This window comes from Tarenaya hassleriana, unplaced genomic scaffold (genome assembly GCF_000463585.1).
Source record: "Tarenaya hassleriana unplaced genomic scaffold, ASM46358v1 Cleome42, whole genome shotgun sequence".
Classification (NCBI taxonomy): Eukaryota; Viridiplantae; Streptophyta; class Magnoliopsida; order Brassicales; family Cleomaceae; genus Tarenaya; species Tarenaya hassleriana.
In genome coordinates, this window is record NW_010966986.1 from 623,557 (window position 1) to 646,782 (window position 23,226).

General features: G+C 38.8%; 3 protein-coding genes across 3 annotated transcripts; all 3 read left to right on the plus strand.

The window, feature by feature from the left end:
• Positions 1-3,416: 3,416 nt before the first annotated feature.
• On the plus strand, positions 3,417-4,695 carry LOC104825077. Its single transcript, XM_019203904.1, has 2 exons — positions 3,417-4,015; positions 4,422-4,695. The coding sequence occupies exons 1-2, from the start codon at positions 3,417-3,419 to the stop codon at positions 4,693-4,695; spliced, it is 873 nt and encodes a 290-aa protein (XP_019059449.1).
• Positions 4,696-12,902: 8,207 nt separating this feature from the next.
• LOC104825185 lies at positions 12,903-14,793 on the plus strand. The gene is made up of 3 exons (XM_010557472.1): positions 12,903-13,962; positions 14,060-14,164; positions 14,602-14,793. Exons 1-3 carry the CDS (start codon positions 13,627-13,629, stop codon positions 14,791-14,793), a joined length of 633 nt encoding a protein of 210 aa, XP_010555774.1. The 5' UTR covers positions 12,903-13,626.
• A 1,104-nt stretch (positions 14,794-15,897) lies between these two features.
• Positions 15,898-17,994, plus strand: LOC104825078. The gene is made up of 3 exons (XM_010557331.2): positions 15,898-17,008; positions 17,106-17,257; positions 17,634-17,994. The coding sequence occupies exons 1-3, from the start codon at positions 16,103-16,105 to the stop codon at positions 17,896-17,898; spliced, it is 1,323 nt and encodes a 440-aa protein (XP_010555633.1). The 5' UTR covers positions 15,898-16,102; the 3' UTR covers positions 17,899-17,994.
• The last annotated feature ends 5,232 nt before the right edge of the window (positions 17,995-23,226 follow it).

Consider the following 23,226-nt stretch of genomic DNA (forward strand, 5'->3'; position numbering starts at 1 on the left):
CACCCAACTCCGGCATTGATGTCACCTCTCAATACCGGAGCTCACTAGACTCGGCTACAATCGACGCCATCGACTATAACGGGAGAGCCAATCGATGCACTCCCCCTCGCCGACCATCCGCCGCGGAAATACTTTTCAGGTTCGTGTCCGAACCTGCCAGAGTAAGTCCGTACCACCTTCTCGGGAGACCCCAATCTACCCGAATCTCAGATATGTGTAATGCCTCATCCTCGGGATACTCATATTCAGGAATCCGCTCCGTCGCTAACGAAAACGTGGCACAGTTCTAAAAACCGTATGTTCCTTGTCACGCAATAGTACCGACTACAATCGGCTATCTACAAGTCATCGGGGTGCCCATAACCGTCCTATCATTCGGACGTTGGCGCGATTATGTTATCGCCACAATCACAATCACATCCCATATGGGTGACATCCGACCCGGATCGGATGGCCCATGGATGGGAAGCAATCTCGCAAACATCGTGCAATCATTCATAAATGTCCGTTTCTACAATCACACACTAAACGTTAATCCGAACCCTTTTCGAATCAACGTTTAACGCCATGCCAACTATCCCAGTCACACACGTTTATATAGTTATTTTACTATACATACATTTCCGCTTGCGTAGTCTTTTATATTTATTTATTTATTTTGTTTGAGTCTTTTCATTTACATTATCGAATTGTACCTCCGGTATATCCTTTCTGGTCCCGGTCCGTCCGGATAACTAGTTCGGTTCATTCTGTGGTTTTTAACCTTACCTTTTATTTATTTTGGATCGAGACTATGTAGGGCCCGGTCTGACCTGTATTTTCGGTATGTTTTTCATTTTTCACCTTTTCACTATATTGAGTCGGGGTAATACTAGGTCCATCTAGTCTAGTTTTTCAATTTCTCACATGATGAATTTTTAAGGTTCTGTTATTTTTTTTCAGACCGATCGGTCTAGTCCCTAGACCGATCGGTCCAGTCAGTTCGGAACGGACGTTCCGCCTTATCCAGACCGGACGGTCTGGATGGTGCGGAACGGACGTTCCGGACTGTTCAGAACGGACGGTCTTGACTTCGTCTTCAACCTCTGGACTTCGCGTTTTCTCCTGCAGACCTAGAACGGACGGTGTGACCTCAGACCGAACGTTCTAGTCCTCGGATCTCATCGGAAACACTCAAATATGCCCAATTCACTATGGATAATTCATCAAAACTCATATAATTTTATGGAGAACACGAATCAGACATCAATTTGACACGAAACACCCAAAAACCCGAAACTCCATGTCAACAGACTTCCGAATTAAACTCGATTTCACTCACCTCGGGTTAATCTCGTGTTCTGGGTGATGGCTAGGAAGCTCGATGATGCTTTCCTTGCTCTGTAGAAACTAGATTCAAGGTAAATGATTTGAATTCGAGAGAGAATTCCGAGTTTGAAGGTGAAGACCATGTGAGGAGGAAGAGGGGTTACTTATGGCTGGGATTAGGCGGATTTTCAACAGAAATCCGAACCCAGGGTGGGCCAAATCGTGCTTAGGGTAAAAAAGTCGGGTTTTCTGGTCGGATTAGTGCATTCGGGTCGCTTTCAGGTCGAATCCGGACGAAAATCGTGACTTTTGTCGCTGCCGACAGTCTGGTCCGTCCGTTCCGGAACTGTCGGTCCGTCCGTTCCAGTGTGGTAGTAGTCCGTCCAGTCTGTGATACCTGGAGCGGACGGTCCGGGTTTTTTTTTTTTTTTAAATTTTGGGTTGTTACAATTTTTCTATGGGTTGTTACAATTTTTCTCTCCAATAGAGATGGTTTTTACAACAAATTCGTATTTTTCAAAATAAGTATTTATTTCAAGCAAAAATTTGGTATAACATCATAATAAAAAAATGAAACAATTTATAATAGTTGAAATTTGAAAACGTATAAAAAAATATAAATATGCATTTCAAACAAATATTTGGTATAACATCAGAATAAAATAAAAAATAAAACAATTTATAGTGGTTGAAATTTGAAACCGTATAAAAGTTTAGGAGTAATATCTAATATCAATTTAAAATTTAATAGTCAAAAATTGAGAATGACATTAATGAAGTAAATGGGACATGTGTCATCCCGTGTGAATGCACTGTAATTTTATAATGTATACATGTACATAGCTTAATTAACGACGTCATTAGTTGCTGTGTCAATCCTCACCTACGTACATACATACTTATACATATATCTCTATCAAGTTCCTCTTATTGATAATATGAATAAACAATCAAAATGGAAGATTGAAACGTGGATCCTAGTTCAGTGGGTCACTTATTTGAACCGAAATAAATAAATAAATAAAACAGAGGAAAAAATTGAAATTTAGTCTTCTGGGAAGATAGTGGTATACACTGGTTTGCTGGAACATCTCAAGACAGATGCAGAGATTGCCACCGTGATCGGACGTGAGGTATAATTGGTATTTGAAGAATTTGAAACGTTCTTACTGAAGGCACACACTTTGATTGTACTTATGATGTTTTCTGTGTTGCATCCTTTGAATATAGATCGGTAGTGTCGTTGCTCGACACAATGCAGAGGAAACTTCGAAGCTGTTTTGCTTGGGGACCCTCCTATTGGTTTCCTGTCTGTTCATTAATATGCCTTTTGATCGTGCGCTAACCGTAATAGTTGAAATTTGAAAACGTATAAAAAAATATAAATATGCATTTCAAACAAATATTTGGTATAACATCAGAATAAAATAAAAAATAAAACAATTTATAGTGGTTGAAATTTGAAACCGTATCAAAGTTTAGGAGTAATATCTAATATTAATTTAAAATTTAATAGTCAAAAATTGAGAATGACATTAATGAAGTAAATGGGACATGTGTCATCCCGTGTGAATGCACTGTAATTTTATAATGTATACATGTACATAGCTTAATTAACGACGTCATTAGTTGCTGTGTCAATCCTCACCTACGTACATACATACATATACGTATATCTCTATCAAGTTCCTCTTATTGATAATATGAATAAACAATCAAAATGGAAGATTGAAACGTGGATCCTAGTTCAGTGGGTCACTTATTTGAACCGAAATAAATAAATAAATAAAACAGAGGAAAAAATTGAAATTTAGAAAGACAAACACGATTAAAAAAGAGGGAAGAGACTGCTGGCATGGCGAAGGAGAAGAGGGCAAAGATGTAATTTGTCTCTCTGCAACCAAATCGTTGCAGAGGTTGGTTATCCTCACATATTGCGTGTTGATCCACCTCTCCTCTCTCACATGTTGCGTGTTGCTCCACCTGGCCTCTCTCTGTGTGTGAAATGCGTGTTACTTCTTCTTCTTTGATCTCTCTCCCTCTCTCTCTCCCTCTCTCTCGATTTCCATTCTTGAACATTTCGCTCACCTTTCTCCATCGTCACCGACATGTCTTGGTACCGAAGAACTAAGCCCTTCCTCGTCACCTCCAGGAGAAACATCATAACTTCTCCGAGGATTTCGCCGGTTTCTCCCCCTTCCAACGCTTTCTCGACTGTTCATCGGAATGGGTCTTCAAATCTATCAGCTAAGTTTTCTGGGTTCTCCATTTTTTCCCGCAAATCAGGTTTAAGCTTGTGTAACTCTATCGGGAACACGAACATCAATGCCTGCAACCGGTTTCTGAGCATTCCCAGGAAGTTTGTCAGCTTTGATAGTCGCCAGGTTCATCCTTTCAAGCCACCGGAACAGAGACGGTGGTTCCGAAGGCCTGCGGCCGTGTTGATGGCGGTGCTTGTGTGTTCAGGGGTTTTGGTCACCGTGTATTGTATGAATCTAGAGACTGTTCCTTACACGAAACGGAGGCATTTCGTTCTTTGGCCGAAATCGATCGAGAAATGGCTTGATGAATCTAGCTTTCAGTCTCTAACATCTGGGTACGAGGGGAAAATACTCCCTGCGGATCATCCTGAGAGCATTAGGGTTAAATCGATCGTGAAGAATATCATCCAAGGGATGCAGAGAAGTTTGAGCCTGGAGAGTGTGCGGTATGTATTAGAGAGAGTTTTATCGGTTTGGTATTTTTTAATTTCGGTTTACTCTATTTTCGGTTTACTCTATTTCAGGTTTACACTCCTTCGTTGTATAAGAGACTGATTAGGTTTTCATTTTGAAGAATAACAGAAAATTGTCCCAAATGCTTGCGTATTTTCTCTTTCGATTCAGCTCAAATGTCTTTCCACAAAATGGTATCAGAGCCTCCAATGAAGTTTTTCTTTGATCGGTTCTCGCTTTCTCTTTGATTTTCTTCTTGATTTGTTCGATTATCGGCGATGCCGCGTTCTGAGACTCCCGATGCTCAGAATCTTTCTGATTCCTCTTCGGAATCGGTTTCTGCTCTTGATCCGTACTTGAATCCGCTTTATCTACATGCGGCTGATAACATGAGCTTAGAGCTCATGTTATCTATACGGAAAACGACGGATTAGTTAAGGATGCGGCAATGGGACTGAGCGAAAACTGCGTGGAAGGGACAATGAGTGGGATGAAGGGGTCTGAAGATGACATATGGATTCAGAAATGCAGGAAGGTGGGTAGAGAGAAAGGATCACAACCCGCGATTTCTCACCTCGAGGGGTTGAATTGGGAAGTTATCGTGGTTAAGGGCTCGGCCGCTAAAGCATATGGCTTTTCTTTTGGGAAGATAGTTCTAGTTCCTAAACCCTAAATGAGTCAAGAAACCACCGGACGAATTTGAGAGACAAAACAAGAACAACACAGGCGAGATTTTACGAGTTCGGATTCAGTGTGAATCCTACGTCTCGGCCGAGAGAGCTTCGGCAATTCACTATAGTGATTGAGAATTACAAACACGAACGAACTCTCACAACGTCGAGAGTCGTCGAACCCCTTTTTTCGGGAGAAACCCAAGAAAACCCAGAAAACTTTGAAGAAATCGAACTGAGAAGGAAGACGACCTGTACCTCTCTTAAGTACGGATCACTAACGTCTCTTTTTCGTAAAACTACGCCGTTTTCAGGTTGATCAGATGTAGCGAACTTAAACGCTGCGTTCTGGTCTGGTTCACTTAAGCAATTTCCAATCTGCTTTGGTTAACCGGTTCCAATTAAACCGGGACCTTCTGCATAAACTAGAGTCTTCTTCTTCTTTAAGGCAAATCTTCAACAAACTCCACCTTGCCTGAAGAAGGAGAACTCCACCGTGCCTTTCCTTATGCTCTCTCGGTTTCTGTTGCTAAGTTATCACTCAGCAACTCTGAGCAAGCTTAACGCTGTGTTAAACTTGCTGACAGGGAATGGCTTAGTGAAGATATCAGCGGGATTTACTTCAGACTTTATCTTTAATACCTGTACCTTGTCTTCAGCTACAATATCCCTCAGAAAGTGCAAGCGTACATCAATGTGTTTTGTGCGTTCATGGTGTACACTATTCTTGGCAAGACATATGGCACTTTGTGAGTCACAAAATACCCTTACTGGCCCTTTATCAATTCTGAGTTCATCAACCAGTCCTTTTAACCATAGTGCCTCTTTGAATGTTTCTGCCAAAGCCATGTACTCTGCTTCTGTTGTTGACAGAGCAACAACATGCTGTAACGTTGATCTCCAACTGACGATGTTTTCCCCAACTGTAAAAACGTACCCAGTTATCGATCTTCTTCTATCCAGATCCGATGCAAAATCAGAATCGCAATATCCTGTAATGTCGAATCCTTCTGATCCCTTGTAAACCAGTTTTCTGTCCAAAGTTCCTCTGATATACCGCATAACCCACTTTACTGCTGACCAGTGCTCCTTATTCGGTTTACTCATGAATCTACTTACTAACCCCACGCTGTATGCAAGGTCTGGTCTCGACCCTATCATGGCATACATGAGACTTCCGACTGCATTGAGGTATGGGTTTGAGTCGAGATCCAGAGCTTCTTCATTTTCCTGTGTGCTTCTTAGTTTGAAATGAGCTCCCATAGGGGTTTGCACCACCTTAGAGTCTGTCATGCCAAACGTGTTCAAGACTTTTTGCAGATAATTCTTCTGTGAAAGTGTAAGTAGACCCTGTTTCCTGTCTCTTACTATGTCCATCCCAAGAATGCGCTTTGCTTCTCCTAAATCTTTCATTTCAAACTTAGTTCCCAGTAATTCTTTCACTTTCTGAATGTCTTCCTTGCTTTCTGCTGCCACTAACATGTCATCAACATATATCAGAAGATATATGTATGACCTCCTTTTGATTTCCTTGAAGTATACACATAAGTCATGCTTGCTTCGTGTAAACCCTTGCTGAACCATAAAACTGTCGAATTTCAGGTTCCACTGTCTTGGAGACTGTCTTAGACCATACAATGACTTCTGTAGTAGACACACTTTTGTTGTCTTTCCTTGGATTTCAAAACCTTTAGGCTGTTCCATGAAGATCTTTTCTTCAAGGTCGCCATGTAGAAAAGCTGTTTTAACATCTAACTGCTCTAATTCCCAGTTTCTTGATGCTACCAATGACAAGAGGAGTCGGATTGATACATGTTTCACTACTGGTGCGTAGATTTCGTTGTAATCTATCCCTTCTATTTGAGCATAACCTTTAGCCACTAACCTTGCTTTGAAACGGGGTTCTTCCACTCCAGGGATGCCGGGTTTTCTTTTGAATACCCATTTACATCCTATGATCTTCTGATCAGTTGGTTTGTTGACTAGTAGCCAGGTTTTGTTCTTGTATAAAGACTGCATTTCCTCTTTCATAGCTTGAATCCATTTAACTCGGTCCTTGGTCTGTAGTGCTTCCTCATATGTTTTTGGTTCATCCATCTCAAGGTGGTCTGCTGCAGCTAACGCAAATGCAACTCTATTCTCTTCCCTGAACCTTGCAGGTGGCCTTATCTGTCTCCTTTCGCGGTCTCTTACTAATTGATAGTCTTGGAGATCTTCTGATGTTCTGTCCATGTTTTCCTGTTCTAGGTATCGTTCCTGATCATCATTTTCCCCTTCCTGCTCAGTCCAATCCTCAGTCTGTTCTTCCTCAGCTCCACCTTGAACTGAGGATTCTTCTTCTTGATTAGAGTTTTCTGATCCATTAGGAATATTTGTTATTCCAAAGCGCGTGTGTTCTGTTGATTCATCCCTGTCTTCGGATTCCTTTCCTGATGACTTCTCAGTATCTTTGAAAGTCACCTCTTCCCTGAACTTGACATCTCTGCTGATATGTATCTTTTTCTCATTTAGTAGCCAAATTCTGTATCCTTTTGTACCCTGTGGATAACCGACGAAAACACCCTTTCTTGCTCTTGGTTGTAGCTTTCCCTGATTTGTATGCACGTAAGTGATACACCCAAATCTTTTCAACTCCTTTAGAGATGGTTCTCTGCCATACCAGACTTCATCTGGTATCTTGAAGTTTATTGCACTTGATGGTGACAGATTTATTAGGTGGGCAGCTGTTGATGCTGCCTCTCCCCAAAACTCCTGTCCAAGTCCTGAGTCTGATAGCATGCTCCTTACTTTGTTCATCAAAGTTCTGTTCATCCTTTCGGCCACTCCGTTCTGTTGTGGTGTGTAGGTGCAAGTCCTATGTCGCTTGATGCCATTTTCTCTGCAATACTGGTCAAATTGCTGATTGCAATATTCCAGACCATTGTCTGTCCTTAAGTGTTTCACCTTGTGTCCTGTTTGAGTCTCAACCATTTTCTTCCATTCTGAGAATCTGATGAAGGCCTCATCTTTTGTTTTCATAAGGTAAATCCACAACTTTCTTGAGTGGTCATCAATAAACGATATCAGATATTGTGCCTTGCCGAGTGATGGACAGACATTTGGTGACCCCCAAAGGTCTGAGTGAACATAATCCAATATGTTCTCTGACACATGCTTACCCTTCGGAAAAGCCAGTCTGTGTGTTTTTCCTAACACACAACTCTCGCAGAAATCTATTTCTGTGTGCTTAGTCTTTCCTAACAGACCTCTTTGTGACATAATTTGCATACCTTTGTTGCTCATATGCCCAAGTCTCAAGTGCCAAAGCCCTGAATCATTTGAGTTTGTTGTAACTTGTGATTCTGCTACAACAGTTTCTCCTTGTAGGACATAGAGTCCACCTTCGAGCTTCCCTGTCATAATCTTCTGAGACTCCTTGAATACTTCAAGAGTACCGTTTTGAGATCTGTAGTTCATCCCTAGTTTGTCTAGAGATCCAAGAGATATCAGGTTTCTTTTCAAATCAGGTACATACCTTACCTGACTTAGAATCTTGACTTTCCCGTCATTTAATCTGATTTTAACATCTCCTATACCTCTCACCTCACAGGATCCATTGTTTCCCATGAGTACCTTTCCTCCTTTTAGTTCCTCTATCCTGAGAAACCAATCTCTGTGTGGTGACATATGAAATGTACACCCCGAATCCATTATCCACTGATCTTCCGGATTCTGATCAGATACAGCTAATACCTCAGTTTCGAAATCCTTTCCCGTGACATTAGCTGCGTCACCCGTTTTCTTTGTTTGTTCTTCCATCCATTTCTTCTTGTTTCGACAGTCGCGTTTGAAGTGACCTTCTTTTCCGCAAAACCAGCATCCAGTTTCTGATTTCTCTTTCGTTTTTGGCTTTGTAGGCTTTCCTTTGTGTGTTTTAGAGTCCTTCTTACCAGATTTCCCTTTCGCGATAAGTCCTTCTCCTGTTTGAGTCTTGCCTTTGGATTTAATCTCCAACTCCTTGGTGATTATTGCCGAAGTAATTTCATCCATTGATAGATCATCCTTTCTTGAATATTTCAGTGTATCCCTTAATTGTTCATACCTCTCGGGTAAGGAGTTGAGCAAATACATGATCTGATCTTCCTCAGGTACCTCAACCTGGAGGTTCCCAAGATCAGTCACCATCTTCCTGAAATTATCAAGATTATCTTCCACGGATTTCCCTTCTTCCATCTTGAAACCAAAAAGCTTTTGCTTCAGATACATTTTGCTGGGTAGTGACTTGTTTAAGTACTCTTTCTCGAGTGCTTTCCATATCCCAGAGGCCGTTTGCTCGTTCTTAACCTTCCTCATTATTTGATCTGTCAAACAGAGGAAGATTAGATTCCTGACCTTTCTGCTTTTATCATACTTTGAATCTTGCAGGGAAGCTTGTTCCTTCGATTCTTCCGAGCCCCTTTCTTCGCCTTTTTCAATCTTGGATTCCTTCCCTTTGATACCATCTGCACTTACAGATTCCTTTAGAAGATATTTCTCATCTAACACTTCATGAAGTCGAAGTATCTCAAGACTCGCCAACACTTTATCCTTCCATAGGGTAAAGTCTGTTTTCCCGTCATATTTCTCTACGTCCAACTTTACCACCACAGGTCCTGTCGCCATTGGTGTTTATTTCCCGAGGTTCGGATCCTTGATACTGCGTCAAGATATCCTTCTTCGGCGAGAGACCTCCCTGTCTCCAACCAAATCTCGGTTGAGCTTTTGAATTCTTGAGCTGTGTCAAGATTCAATCCGGCGAGAGACCTCCCTGTCTCCAACCGGGCTCTGATACCACTTCTAGTTCCTAAACCCTAAATGAGTCAAGAAACCACCGGACGAATTTGAGAGACAAAACAAGAACAACAATGGCGAGATTTTACGAGTTCGGATTCAGTGTGAATCCTACGTCTCGGCCGAGAGAGCTTCGGCAATTCACTATAGTGATTGAGAATTACAAACACGAACGAACTCTCACAACGTCGAGAGTCGTCGAACCCCTTTTTTCGGGAGAAACCCAAGAAAACCCAGAAAACTTTGAAGAAATCGAACTGAGAAGGAAGACGACCTGTACCTCTCTTAAGTACGGATCACTAACGTCTCTTTTTCGTAAAACTACGCCGTTTTCAGGTTGATCAGATGTAGCGAACTTAAACGCTGCGTTCTGGTCTGGTTCACTTAAGCAATTTCCAATCTGCTTTGGTTAACCGGTTCCAATTAAACCGGGACCTTCTGCATAAACTAGAGTCTTCTTCTTCTTTAAGGCAAATCTTCAACAATAGTTGTATGCACAGGTTTGCTGGAACATCTCGAGACAGATGCAGAGATTGCGACTGTGATCGGACGTGAGGTATAATTGGTAGTTGAAGATATCGAAACCTTGTTTGTGAAGGAACGTACGTTGATTGTACTTATGATGTTTTCTGTGTTGCATTCTCTGAATATAGATCGGTAGTGTCGCTGGACGACACATTGCAGAGGAAACCTCCATCTTGGTTTGCATTTTGACTCCCCTGATTGTTTTCTATGCGTTCGTTCCTCGGCCTGTGGAAACTATAATGTCCCTTCTTTTCATCTGTTACACGACGTTTCTCAGAGAGTGAGACTCTTATCCTTTCAGAGATCTTATAGTGTTGTGCTCTTTGACTTGTTCTTCTACAAGTGTTTTTGTTTTTGGAATTGGAATTGGAGATGTTGATGTTGATGTTTTGAACCAGTTTTAACATCACAGAGGCATACCGCATAGGTCTGATCCTGCTCGCCGCAGCAGGGTACGATCCACGGGTAGCTCCGGGTGTGTACGAGAAGCTCAGGAGGCTCCAGAAGAGTATTCGGAATTTGGCCGAGTCAAAGGCCATGGAAGAAGCCATCTCGGTTTACGACAAACAAGTGCAATCTCATCTTCCCGATTTGGAGAGGGCAGGGATGTAACAGGGAAGAACACGTCCAGTCCTGAACCCCAACTATCCACAACATCTGATCTCTTCTCTTGTAATAAAATCAGACTTCATTTCAGGGGTTTTCAAGGGAAGACATAACTCCCAACGCAGATTTCGTTTTTTTTCTTTCAATTGATTCTAATTTATACATGTGGTATAAACTATATATATGTATATATACGTATGAATGTATACGTGTATTAGATTGTATATATGTCTATGTATATGGGTACTAATGTGTGTGCACATGTATATATATGTATGAATGTATATTTGTATATGCATGCATATATATGCGTGTCTATATATATATATACACAAGTGTGTATGAATGAATGTATGTGTGTGTGTATGCCAAATTATTAAAAAAAAAAGGTTCGATTAAAAGATGTTTAACCTTGTCATTTTTAATTAATATGTTTCCGAAATATCTGGTATGAAATTTTGTTTGTAAAAGAGTAAAGATCTCTTAAAATTCACTTATAATAAATAAGAAAATAAGCAGCCGTATCATTTGCACGAAATTCTCTCTCTGCGATCAAGTTTTATTATCACATAAAACTTTGGGAATTCGATTTTAAATTTTTCTTAAATCAATATATATATACTATTGAACTTTATTATCTGGAGTTTGTTAAAACTTTTGTATTTTGGTTATCTTTAATTTCTAGTTTTTACAATTTATCTTTTATTCGTTTGAATTTATACGTGGATGTAACTGATAATATGATATAATTTTTCTTTTATTATATTTCGGATTTTAGAAACTTAACTGTATACAAATATGACATCGAAAAATTAGAGAATTCATCATAAGGAGGTGAATATAATTTAAAACCAAATTTTGCACATATTATTTTTTCATTTCAATTATCTAATTATATTCTTTTTTGCATAAAATTTATATTCATATTTTTTATACATATATAACATACATAATTTACATTTTACTTACCATTACATATTTTCTTTTAATCACCTAACCATTTATTGCACAACGTCTTAAACACTTTATAATCACACAGGAACAATGTCTATTTTCGGTAAAAACAGGCAAATCAATCTCCATCACAAAATTCAACACATCAACAAACAACACATGTTCATATTTCAAGTTAATCACAATATATTTGTCCAAATGAGACCATTGAAAATAAAATACAATTAGCAACGAAATTATAATAATTTGCAATGATTTATTTTTCAACGATTTATAAATGAATTTGTAACGTTGTAAGAACGTTTTGTAATAAAAAATTTCGTCGCTAATTTTGTATCTAATATCTAGATTTAGGTGTGAAGGGCCTTATTATGTGATCCGAGTTCGTAGTCCGTCTAAAAACAATTAGGGGACTAGATTTTTAAAAGTGAATTCCGTTTATCTATTGGGTCGGACTGAATCGATTTGAAAACTTCGGGCCAAAATACAGGTTTTATGTATATACACTCACTCACCCATATACATATATATATATTGATTATGAGTTTCTAAGTACATTTAAAATCCAGATAAAAAAAAAATACAAAAACTCACATATATGGTAGAGTACTATAAAAAATATAAAAAAAAATTTGTTTAATACAAAATCTTGAGAATTTGATTTTTAATTTTTATTAAATCAAAATATATACTATTGGATTTTGTCATCGAATTTTTTTTTATTTTTTAATCTCAAACATGTGTTAAAACTTTTGTATTTGGTTATCTTTAATTTTTAGAATTTACAATTTATCTTTTATACGTTTGAATTTGTATGTGAATGCAATTGATAATAGGATCTTATTTTTCTTTTATTATGTATTATATTTGATAAACTTAACTGTGTACAAATATGATATGGAAAAGTGGAGAATCCATAATAAGAAGATGAACATAGGTGTATATATATATATATATAGATGATTATATTTAAATCATTTGGGTTTATTTTTTGGTATTATGTTTTAGTAAAAAGGAACAATGAAATGATTTAAATACGATCGAGGATAAATTTGAAGATTAATAACATTAAGAAAAAATGCTGGTCCAAGAGATCAAGGTTAAACATAAATCCACGTGTTCGATCGATCAAGCCATAAACGCCACGTGGACAATGACAGGTCGTAGGGCCTTGATCGATCGCCCGATTCCCCACGGGAAGAATCCTCGCCGTCCGTTACAGGCTCCCGTATGTATGACGTGGCACTCGTCTCCTACATACTGCGCCGACGTCGTTTGGCCGAGAGCGTGCTTCTCTCTCCTCTCCAACAATGTTCGTTGCGCAAGAATCCAGCCTCACTTCCTTCGCCTTCTTCAACATTTTGCTCACCTTTCTCCTTATGCTGAAAAACACCGTCTGAGTTACTCGTTCGGATTCCATCTTCGGCGACATGTCTTGGTACCGAAGAACTAAGCTCCTCCTCGCAAACTCCAGGAGAAACATCATAAATCCTCTGAGGATTTCCCCCGAATCTCCGTCTTCCAATGCTTTCCCGAGAATTCATCGGAATGGGTCTTCGAATCTATCAGTTAAGTTTTCTGGGTTCTCGATATTTTCACGCAGATTAGGTTTAAGGTTGTGTAACTCTCTAGGAAATACGAACATCAATGCCTGTAACCGGTTTCTGGGCATTCCCAAGAAGTTTGGCTGCTTTGATCGTCACCAGGTTCATCCTTTCAAGCCACCGGAACCGAGACGGTGGTTCCAAACCCAGCGGCCATATTGGCGGCGGTGCTTGGGGGGTCAGGGGTTTTGGTCACCGTGTATTGTAAGAATCTAGAGACTGTTCCTTACACGAAACGGAGGTATTTCGTTCTTTGGTCGAAATCGATCGAAAAATGGGTTGGAGAATCTAGGTTTGAGATGATAAAATCCGAGTCCAAGCGGAAAATACGCCCTGCGGATCACCCTGAGAGCATTAGGGTTAAAATTTGTCGTGAAGGATATCATTGAAGGGTTGCAGAGAAGTTTGAGCCTGGAGTGTGTGCGGTATGCGTCCATGGATAGTATCTGTATGGACAACGACAGTGTATTCAAGGATACGGCAGTGGGACTGAGTGAGAACTGTGGCAAAGGGACAGTGAGTTGGTTGAAGTTGTCTGAAGAAGAAGAGATTATGGATGATATATGGATTCAGCAAAGCAGGAAGAAGGGTAAAGAGAAAGGATCACAACCCTCGATTTCTCACCTCGAGGGGTTAAATTGGGAAGTTCTCGTGGTTGAAGGACCGAACGCTAATGCATATTGCTCGTCTTCTGGGAAGTTAGTGGTATACACTAGTTTGCTGGAACATCTCAAGACAGATGTAGAGATTGCCACCGTGATCGGACGTGAGGTATAATTGGTATTTGAAGAATTCGAAACGTTGTTACTGAAGGCACGTACTTTGATTGTACTTATGATGTTTTCTGTGTTGCATTCTCTGAATATAGATCGGTAGTGTCGTTGCCCGACACAAAAAAAAATTGAAGTTTTTAACCATCGACCCGGACCGGAAGCGAACCCGAAGACGAATAAACACATGCATGCTGATGATCGTTTGCCGACCCGTGTGTAGTACCACTGCTGTGTTGTACAGCTGCTACATACTTGAAATGTATATATATAGCAATCATCAAGTAAACGCAGTTCTAGGTAAATATAGTATAATAGATTTGAATATATAAGATTAAAATCAAATAAACACACATATATGTATATATATAGCAATCATCAAGTAATATCATTCAAGTTAAACATGGATCACAATCAACGTAGTCATAGGATTTTATTGTCAATATATCCAATATCTCTATACGTTTACATCCCACGGAATCACTCATACGTATCTCGCAATCTACACGTGATAACACAAATAAACGGGTGTACCAAACACGTGGAATAAATCCAAGTGAGTCGCTCCCGAAGATCATACCGTCTATCCAAGTATATCACACGCGATAATCAACGTCGCCTTATCTGACTATCGGGTCAGGATTCACAATTCAAGTACATCCCGTACAAGAACCTAGTATATCTCGGTTATTCGGTATCACACAACCTTGAATCTAAGATATTCACCCTTATCCACTCCACACGTTTATTCTCAAACGCCATCGGTACTTGCGGGCTATGTCCCGATTCACTTGATACCTCTCCAACCGACCATTCGCCGTGGAATTACTAATCAAACCCGAGTTCATGTCTTTTCGAATAAATCTGTACTAAATCATCGGGAGATTCATTCTATTCGGAATCTTAAGAACATTTGTATGTGTTGGACGTTGGCGAATTATAGGATTTAGCCTAATCCCATTCAAGTCACACGAACCTTGTCATCTAAATCACAAGAAAATCCTATTTGTAAATCATACGAGTAGTATTTTTTTTTTTTTATAATCCAGACTCTTTTGGAATATTTCCAATTTCATGCATTTATACTTTTTTTTTCAATAAAAAAAATCTACGAACACAAACACATATTTTTTTTTTATCATCGAGAAGTTCATCGGATCTTTGGTCCGACTATATCTTTCAAAATATCGGAGAAATCCACGTGAATACCTCTCAACAAATGAGGATTCAAATCTGGAAAATGAACTTTGCTCCCTTTCTTACCGATTGAACCACTCAATCCTTAAATCACAAACACATATATGGTTTCTTGTGACTGAAGTAACTTCTTATACTTAAATCATTCCCCTTATAATTAACACATTATTTATTCTATTTGAACACATCAAGTAAACACAATATAGATAAGTATTTATTTCTTTTTATCGACCTTATATAAACCATTTCCCTAATAATTGTTATTTGTTATATTTGAACATATCCCGTAACTAATACGCAAGTGGACCGACTCGGACTGTTCTTGGTTCGACTCGCACCGAGGTTATGTACGGACTGTTCTTGGTTCGACCCATACCGAGGTTATGTAATTCAAATTTACACTTAATTCATTTATTCCTAATCAATTGAACATTCTGTCATTCACCTAAAACTTGCATACAGATTTTATACATGTATATAACATACATAATCTACATTTTACTTACCATTACATGTTTCCCTTCATCACCTAATCATTTATCACACAACATCTTAAACAATTGTTTAAACTGAAATAAATAAATAAATAAATAAAACAGAGGAAAAATTGGCATGTGCTTAATTACCAAAAAAAAAATAATAATAAAACACGGTGAAAAGAGGAAAGAGGCTGGTTGTATTAAACCTTTGCACCAAAGCGAATCGAGAGAGACGGCGGAGAATGGCGGCGGCTCCGGCGAGGGCAAAGATGTAATTTTGCTATCTGCAACCAAATCGTTGCAGAGGTTGGTTTTCCTCACATATTGCGTGTTGCTCCACCTGTCCTCTCTCTGTGTGTGAAATGCGTGTTGATTTTTCTTCTTTGATCTCTCTCCATCTCTCTCTCTCTCTATAGAGATTTCCATTCTTGAACATTTCGCTCACCTTTCTCCATCGTCGGCGACATGTCTTGGTACCGAAGAACTAAGCTCTTCCTCGTCAACTCCAGGAGAAACACCATAACTCCGAGGATTTCGCCGGTTTCTCCGTCTTCCACCGCTTTCTCGATAATTCATCGGCAGGGGTCTTCGAATCTATCAGCTAAGTTTTCTGGGTTCTCCATTTCTTGCCGCAGATCAGGTTTAAGCTTGTGTAACTCTCTTGGGAATACGAACATCAACGCCTCTAACCGGTTTCTGAGCATTTCCAAGAAGCTTGACCGTGTTGGTCCTTTCAAGCCACCAGAACCGAGAGGGTGGTTCCAAAACCCAGTGGCCGTATTGGCGGTGGTGTTTGCGGGTTCATGGGTTTTGGTCACCGTTTGCGATCTAGAAACTGTTCCTTACACGAAACGGAGGCATTTCGTTATTTGGTCGAAATCGATTGAGAAATGGTTTGGTGAAACTAGCTTTCAGATGTTAAAGTTCAGGTGCAAGTGGAAAATACTCCCTGCGGATCGTCCTGAGAGCATTAGGGTTAAATCGATCGTGAAGGATATCATCGAAGGGATGCAGAGAAGTTTGAGCCTGGAGAGTGTGCGGTATGCGTCCATGGATGGTAGCTCTACGGAAAATGACGGATCAGTTAAGGATGCGGCGATGGGACTGAGCGAGAACTTTGGCAAAGGGACAATGAGTGGGATGAAGGGGTCTGAAGATGACATATGGATTCAGCAAAGCAGGAAGAAGAGTAAAGAGAAAGGATCACAACCCATGATTTCTCACCTGGAGGGGTTGAATTGGGAAGTTCTCGTGGTTAAGGGCCCAGCCGCAACAGCATATTGCTATTCTTCTGGGAAGATAGTGGTATACACTGGTCTGCTCGAACATCTCAGGACAGATGCAGAGATTGCCACTGTGATCGGGCATGAGGTATAATTGGTATTTGAAGATTTCGAAATGTTGTTTGTTAAGGAACGTACTTTGATTGTACTTATGATGTTCTATGTGTTGCATCCTTTGAATATAGATCGGAAGTCTGGTTGCCCGACACATGGCAGAGGAAACTTCTAAGTTTTGCCTCACGTTCCCCTTTCTGGTTCTCTGTATGGTCTTTACAGGTCCTTTACTAGCGTTCTTAATGTCGCTCCAGCTCACCGTTTACTCCATACTTCTCATGGAGTAAGTCTCCTTCTCCCATCCTTCAAGACATCTTATAGTGCATCATCTTTTTACATTCTATCAAACTTGGTTTTGTAAACATTGTTAGCAGATCTCTTCTCGGGTCCTTTTTTTTCCGACGGGTTGTCAGATAAAAAAACTGTCAAGTGAAACTTTCTTGATATGTTTTTAGATGAACTCGTAGGCGTATAGTTAGACGAGAAAACCAAGAAGAGAGCATGCCATTGCCAATAGAAACAACAGTATTTTCACTATCCATCATCTTCATTTGGAGCTTTATAGGATAGTATTATTATTCATTGAAACATCAATTTCTTGTGATGCTTTCAATCGTAAAAGGGTTTTCTTTTGTTTTTCTTTTCTTTTTCTAAATCAGGGAGCTCATCGAAGAAGCAGACAACATAGGTTTGATCCTGCAGGCCATAGCAGGGTACGATCCACGAGCAGCTCCTGGAGCGTACGAGAAGCTGGGGAGGCTTGAGTATGACTCTTCACGGGTATCGCCCTACGCGAAGCCCATAAACCTTGAGGCAAACGCCGTCAAGAGGGCTCAGAGGTTGGTTCATTCAAAGACCATGGAAGAAGCACTCTCGATTTACCAGAGACAAGCTCAATCTGGATTTGGGGGTGTAGGGGTGTAAAAGGAAAGAACATGTTCAGTGCTAACCCCAAACTGCTCACAAAAACTTCTATCTCTTGTAGTGAAAGCAAACAATATTGCAACAATACTTGATTTATCGTGCGTGCATATGTATGTATGTATGTATGTATGTATGTATGTATGTATGTATGTATGTGTGTGTATGTATGTATGTATGTATGTATGTGTGTATGCATGATTGTATGATTCGTTTTCCAAGTTACAAGACAACCATTTTCCAAATTTAAGAAATCTGTTTTTCGAACAAAATTTGAAATTACGTTTTAGCCCAAAAGAAAAAGAAATGGGCGGGCCCATCTGTTCAGAAGAAGCTCGAATGCGAAATAAATCTGGTCCAATTTCAAAATTCATCTCCCGAATTAAGGATCCGTTTCTTGCACCATATATATATATATATTATAATTTTATACTACTTGGTCACCGTTTATTGTAAGAATCTAGAGACTGTTCCTTACACGGAACGGAGGCATTTCGTCCTTTGCTCGAAATCGATTGAGGATTGGGTTGCTGAATTTAACTTTCAACTGACAAATCTCGCGTACGGGCGGGAAATACTCCCTGCGGATCACCCTCAGAGCATTAGGCTTAAGTCGATCGTGAAGGATATCATCGAGGGGATGCAGATAAGTTTGGGCCTGGAGAGTGTGCGGTATGCGTCCATGGAGAATGACGGAGCAGTCAAGGATACAGCAATGGGACTGAGTGGGATGAAGTGGTCTGAACAAGAAGAGATTGTGGATGACATCTGGATTCAGCAAAGCAGGAAGAAGGGTAAAGAGAAAGGATCACAGCCCTCGATATCTCACCTCGAGGGGTTGGATTGGGAGGTTCTCGTGGTTAAAGGACCGTACCCTAAGGTATACTGCTCTTCTGGGAAGATAGTGGTATACACTGGTTTGCTCGAATATTTCGAGACAGACGCAGAGATTGCCACTGTGATCGGACCTGGGGTATGATTGGTATTTGAAGATTTCAAAATGTTGTTAGCGAAGGCACATATTTTGATCATACTTGTGATGTTTTCCTGTGTTGCATTCTCTGATCATAGATCGGCGGTGTCGTTGCCCGACACTCAGCAGAGGAACATTTCACCTTTTCTGGTCTTTTGGTCCCCCTGGTGCTTTACCACGTTGCTGATCCTTTTGTTCCTGTGGCGGTGGTAATAATGTCGTTCCTTATCCTCGCTTACATGTATTTTCTCATCAAGTAAGTCTCGTTCTCCAGTAATATCGTTTCTGAACCTTGTGATGTTGTTTTCCGTGTTGTATTCGCTGGTCATAACAGGATTTGTTTTTTCTTTTTTTTATTGAATCAGAGAGAACATCAAAGAAGCAGAGAGGATAGGTTTGATACTGCAGGCCGCAGCAGGGTATGATCCACGAGTAGCTCCCGGAGTGTACGAGAAGCTCGGGAGGCTTGAGAGGGCTCAGATGTTGGCTAAGTCTATTGCCATGGAAGAAGCACTCTCTGTTTACGACGGACAAGTTCAATCTGATCGTATGGATATGGAGGTCGGGATGTAAAAGGAAAGAACGTGATCAGTTCTATTCCCAAACCGTTCACAAAAACCTCATCTCTTGTAATAAAAGCAAACTTCATTTCCAGGGTTTTTCAAGGGAACAAAGAACTGTTTACTCTTGCAACCATACTTGATTTATCTCGTGTGTGTATATATATCTATGTATGTATGTATGTATGTATGTATGTATGTATGTATGTATGTATGTATGTATGTATGTATGTATGTATGTATATATGTATGTATGTATGTATATATGTATGTATGTATATACGTATGTATGTATGTGTGATTCGTTTCCGTTCATTTCACCTTCTTACAACCACATTTTCCAAGTCCATCCTTTTCAAATTTAAGAAATTTGACATAACATTAGTTGATTCAACCGGTAAACAAAGAATCAAAATCTCTTTCTAATCCGAAAAAAATTTGTGTTGGATTGAATCGTCCGTCAAGTTTGAGATTATAAAAAAAAATGAGAAATTTGTTTTCCCTAAAAATATTTGGAAGATTACTAAAACCAAACTACGTTTTAGTCTAAGAAAAAACAAATTACGTTTTAGTCTAAGAAAAAAATAAATGGGCGGATCTGTGATAACCCATTCTAAATATATATATATATATATAAAAGGCCGAGATATTTTGATCGAAGTATAAAAGACCGAAGACAATAATCTAAAATTTTCAAATAAACTTTAAAATAATTTTAAAAATGTAATAAATATTATGAATAAAAAACCAAGATAATAATTAAAAAAAATGAATTAGTCACGTTCATATATATATATATATAGATACATATATATGCAATTATGGAAACGTTAGTTACATGTATATATAGATCCAATAATTGAATATTCTAACTTTCTCCCATAACCTATAGATATAAGTTAATATATATATATAAAACATATATAATACAATAATTACAATAAGAAAACACCAAATTGCTCAACTCCTTCTACGCCAAGAATTCATCATCTGGAGAAAAATAAGCTTTGCCCAAAGCCAATATCATCTCTCATCACTACTCTCTCTTGACTAAGGTAAACTCTAGTGGCTTTTAAATTTCAAGCTATTTCCAAAAACCTTTTTTTTGCATGTATTATATTCATTAAATTTCAAGCTAATTTAGAGAAGATGTAATTATTTTTTTTTAAAAAGCCAACCCAACCTTCAAACGTTAATCAAATTTGTTATGGGTTGAGCCAAACTTGTATGTTTCTTAACCATGAGTACCTATTTCAAAACAAACACTTTAAACCTAGTTTTAATTTTGAATTTATTTACACGATACCAACAACTCGTTTCAATAAAAGAAAATGAAACTAGAAACTATTCTTTGGGTTCAAAGAAAATCTAGTGAAACCTATAAAACAGATGTAGAGAACGTCTTTTTATGATAGTGTATGAATATGCTTAAATGATATTATATATAACATGTTATTTAGGTAATATTTGATCTCGGAGTTACAACGAAGATCACATCAAGAAACTAACATTGAACAAAAATCATGGTGAATGAATTTGGATGTGGCTTCGAGAATTTAATTTTTTTTGATTTCGGAGTTTGAGTGTTGTATGCAGATTTGATGATTGATTCGAATTAAATTTATAAATTTAATTGGAGTATAGAATAATGTTCTGGTATATTATTTATAATGTGGTCATGTACAAAATCGTTTTTTGTTATGGTTATAAATTTGAAAAGATAATTTGAAATATCATAAAAAAATAGTTACAATAATGAATAGATAAATAAATAAATAAATAAAATTCAACGGATTATTGAAAAAAAATAATAATAATAATAAATAATAATTTATAACAATAATAGAAATAGTATAACCGGTAAATATATAGGATTTAGAGTAATAAAATTAAAACGGGTAGAATTGCATGGCGATAGCAATATACTGGATGGATAATCTTATAAATAATAAAATGATGATTGCATTTACTGAAGTCTTTGATGTATGATAATTGATCCGGATCGATTATCATACCGCAGTGACGTGTTTGTGATTATGGCGATCTTCGATCGCGTCATCGTTCCCTGACGAACGGTTATGGCATCCTGCGACTTACGTATTCCGGTTTGCGTGTGTCACCCGAATGCATGACGAGGAAGTACGGTTCTTTCGTAACCGCGCCAACGTTCCATTGGCCATGGAACGGACTTCGGGTTTGCGTGTGTCACCCGTAGATTGACAAATAAATCTGAGACCCGGGTAGATGTGTGTGTCCCCCGGCGAAGTGGTACGGATATACTCTGAAAGACTTGAGCTCGGGCCTGATGAGTATTTTCCGAGGTGGATGTTCGGCGAGGGGGAGTTAGCATAGAGCTGTTTCATCCAGCAGTCGGCGGCATCGGGGGTCGATGTCTGGAGTGGGTATGAGGATGACCGGTACCGAGAGCCGTGATATCGGTGACCGATGAGGAGTATGAAGATCACTTGAGGTTCTCGCAAAGGATTTTGCTTGGACTGTTGCGCCTCGTGTTCGACACAGGCATGAACGAGTTGTTATATTTACCTACGTGTGATATACACGTAGAGATGATTGACACATTTGTGAAATTGTTGAATGATTCTAGATGATTGATCTGATTGATATATCTCGTCGCATGTATATATATAGTATTAAATATATTGCTTGGCCGTTTTCAATAAATATAGAAATCTCGGGTTACACCCGAATTCCTCCCTAAACACGTAACTTAGGACGTTGTTATGGAACGTTTCAGGTCGTGAGTAACAGCAATGACTGAGGCAGACACGGGATCCGGTGACAACCTGACTTCCAGATCATGTATAATTACTTTGGACTTATTTTATTTACAAAAATAAAAGGATGGTGACGTTCGAACTTTTGTATTATATCTTTCACCACTCGAATTATGTACTGATATCTTCGTTTATGTATGTAAACATACTCATGTATTTTGTAATGTCTTACGCTCTATTATATTTAAAATAAATGGTTTTAAATTTTCCGTGATTTGATATTTCGAAAATTTCTAATTCTGATTTTACTTGTCCACGTGGCACAATCTATTAACGGGATACAAATTACGGGTGTCACAGGATCCATCTAATGAGAAGCCCGAATGTGAAATTATTCTGGTCCAATTTCTAAATTCATCTCCCAAATTAAGGTTCCATTTCTTGCATCGATGTCAAAAATTCCCTTTTTTTTATGATTTTTCCTATTTGAACATATGAAGCAAACATAACATATATATATAGTCTGGGAAAAACAAAAAAATAAAATAAAGTTTTGAATTTTTATTAAAAAACTCTAAATTAATTAAAATTTCCAAAACAATAATGTACTATTGGGATCGTGTTATACTAAACTCTCGAAACACATGTAGCATACGAAAGTGTTGACATGTCATGCACAAGATTTTTCTCCAATGCCACATCTGTATACACGTCAGAAACTAAATGCCACGTATATATAAAAAAAGCGATATTAGATTTTTCTCCAATGCCACATCTGTATACACGTCAGAAACTAAATGCCACGTATATATAAAAAAAGCGATATTAGATTTTTCTCCAATGCCACATCTGTACACTCTGTTTTGAATGTTAGTGAATGAATTGTGATAGTGGCATCCTGATTTGGGGAGTTGAAAATGAAGATGAAGAAGAAGAAGACGGCAATAAAGAATTTCCAGCTGCCTCCGGCGGAAACTGGAGAGTAGTTTTCTCCGGCGAGTCCAGCGGTGGCCACTCCGACATTCGGCGTAGCGGTTGTTGAAGCAAATGATTTGCACTTATA

Coding starts and splice junctions, on each gene's coding strand:
- LOC104825077 (XM_019203904.1), top strand. CDS start 3,417: ATGTCTTGGTACCGAAGAACTAAGCCCTTCCTCGTCACCTCCAGGAGA. Junction 4,016..4,421: donor TTGAGCCTGGAGAGTGTGCG/GTATGTATTAGA, acceptor ACATGAGCTTAG/AGCTCATGTTATCTATACGG.
- LOC104825185 (XM_010557472.1), top strand. CDS start 13,627: ATGGATAGTATCTGTATGGACAACGACAGTGTATTCAAGGATACGGCA. Junction 13,963..14,059: donor CCACCGTGATCGGACGTGAG/GTATAATTGGTA, acceptor CTCTGAATATAG/ATCGGTAGTGTCGTTGCCCG. Junction 14,165..14,601: donor ACACATGCATGCTGATGATC/GTTTGCCGACCC, acceptor CTATCGGGTCAG/GATTCACAATTCAAGTACAT.
- LOC104825078 (XM_010557331.2), top strand. CDS start 16,103: ATGTCTTGGTACCGAAGAACTAAGCTCTTCCTCGTCAACTCCAGGAGA. Junction 17,009..17,105: donor CCACTGTGATCGGGCATGAG/GTATAATTGGTA, acceptor CTTTGAATATAG/ATCGGAAGTCTGGTTGCCCG. Junction 17,258..17,633: donor TACTCCATACTTCTCATGGA/GTAAGTCTCCTT, acceptor TTTCTAAATCAG/GGAGCTCATCGAAGAAGCAG.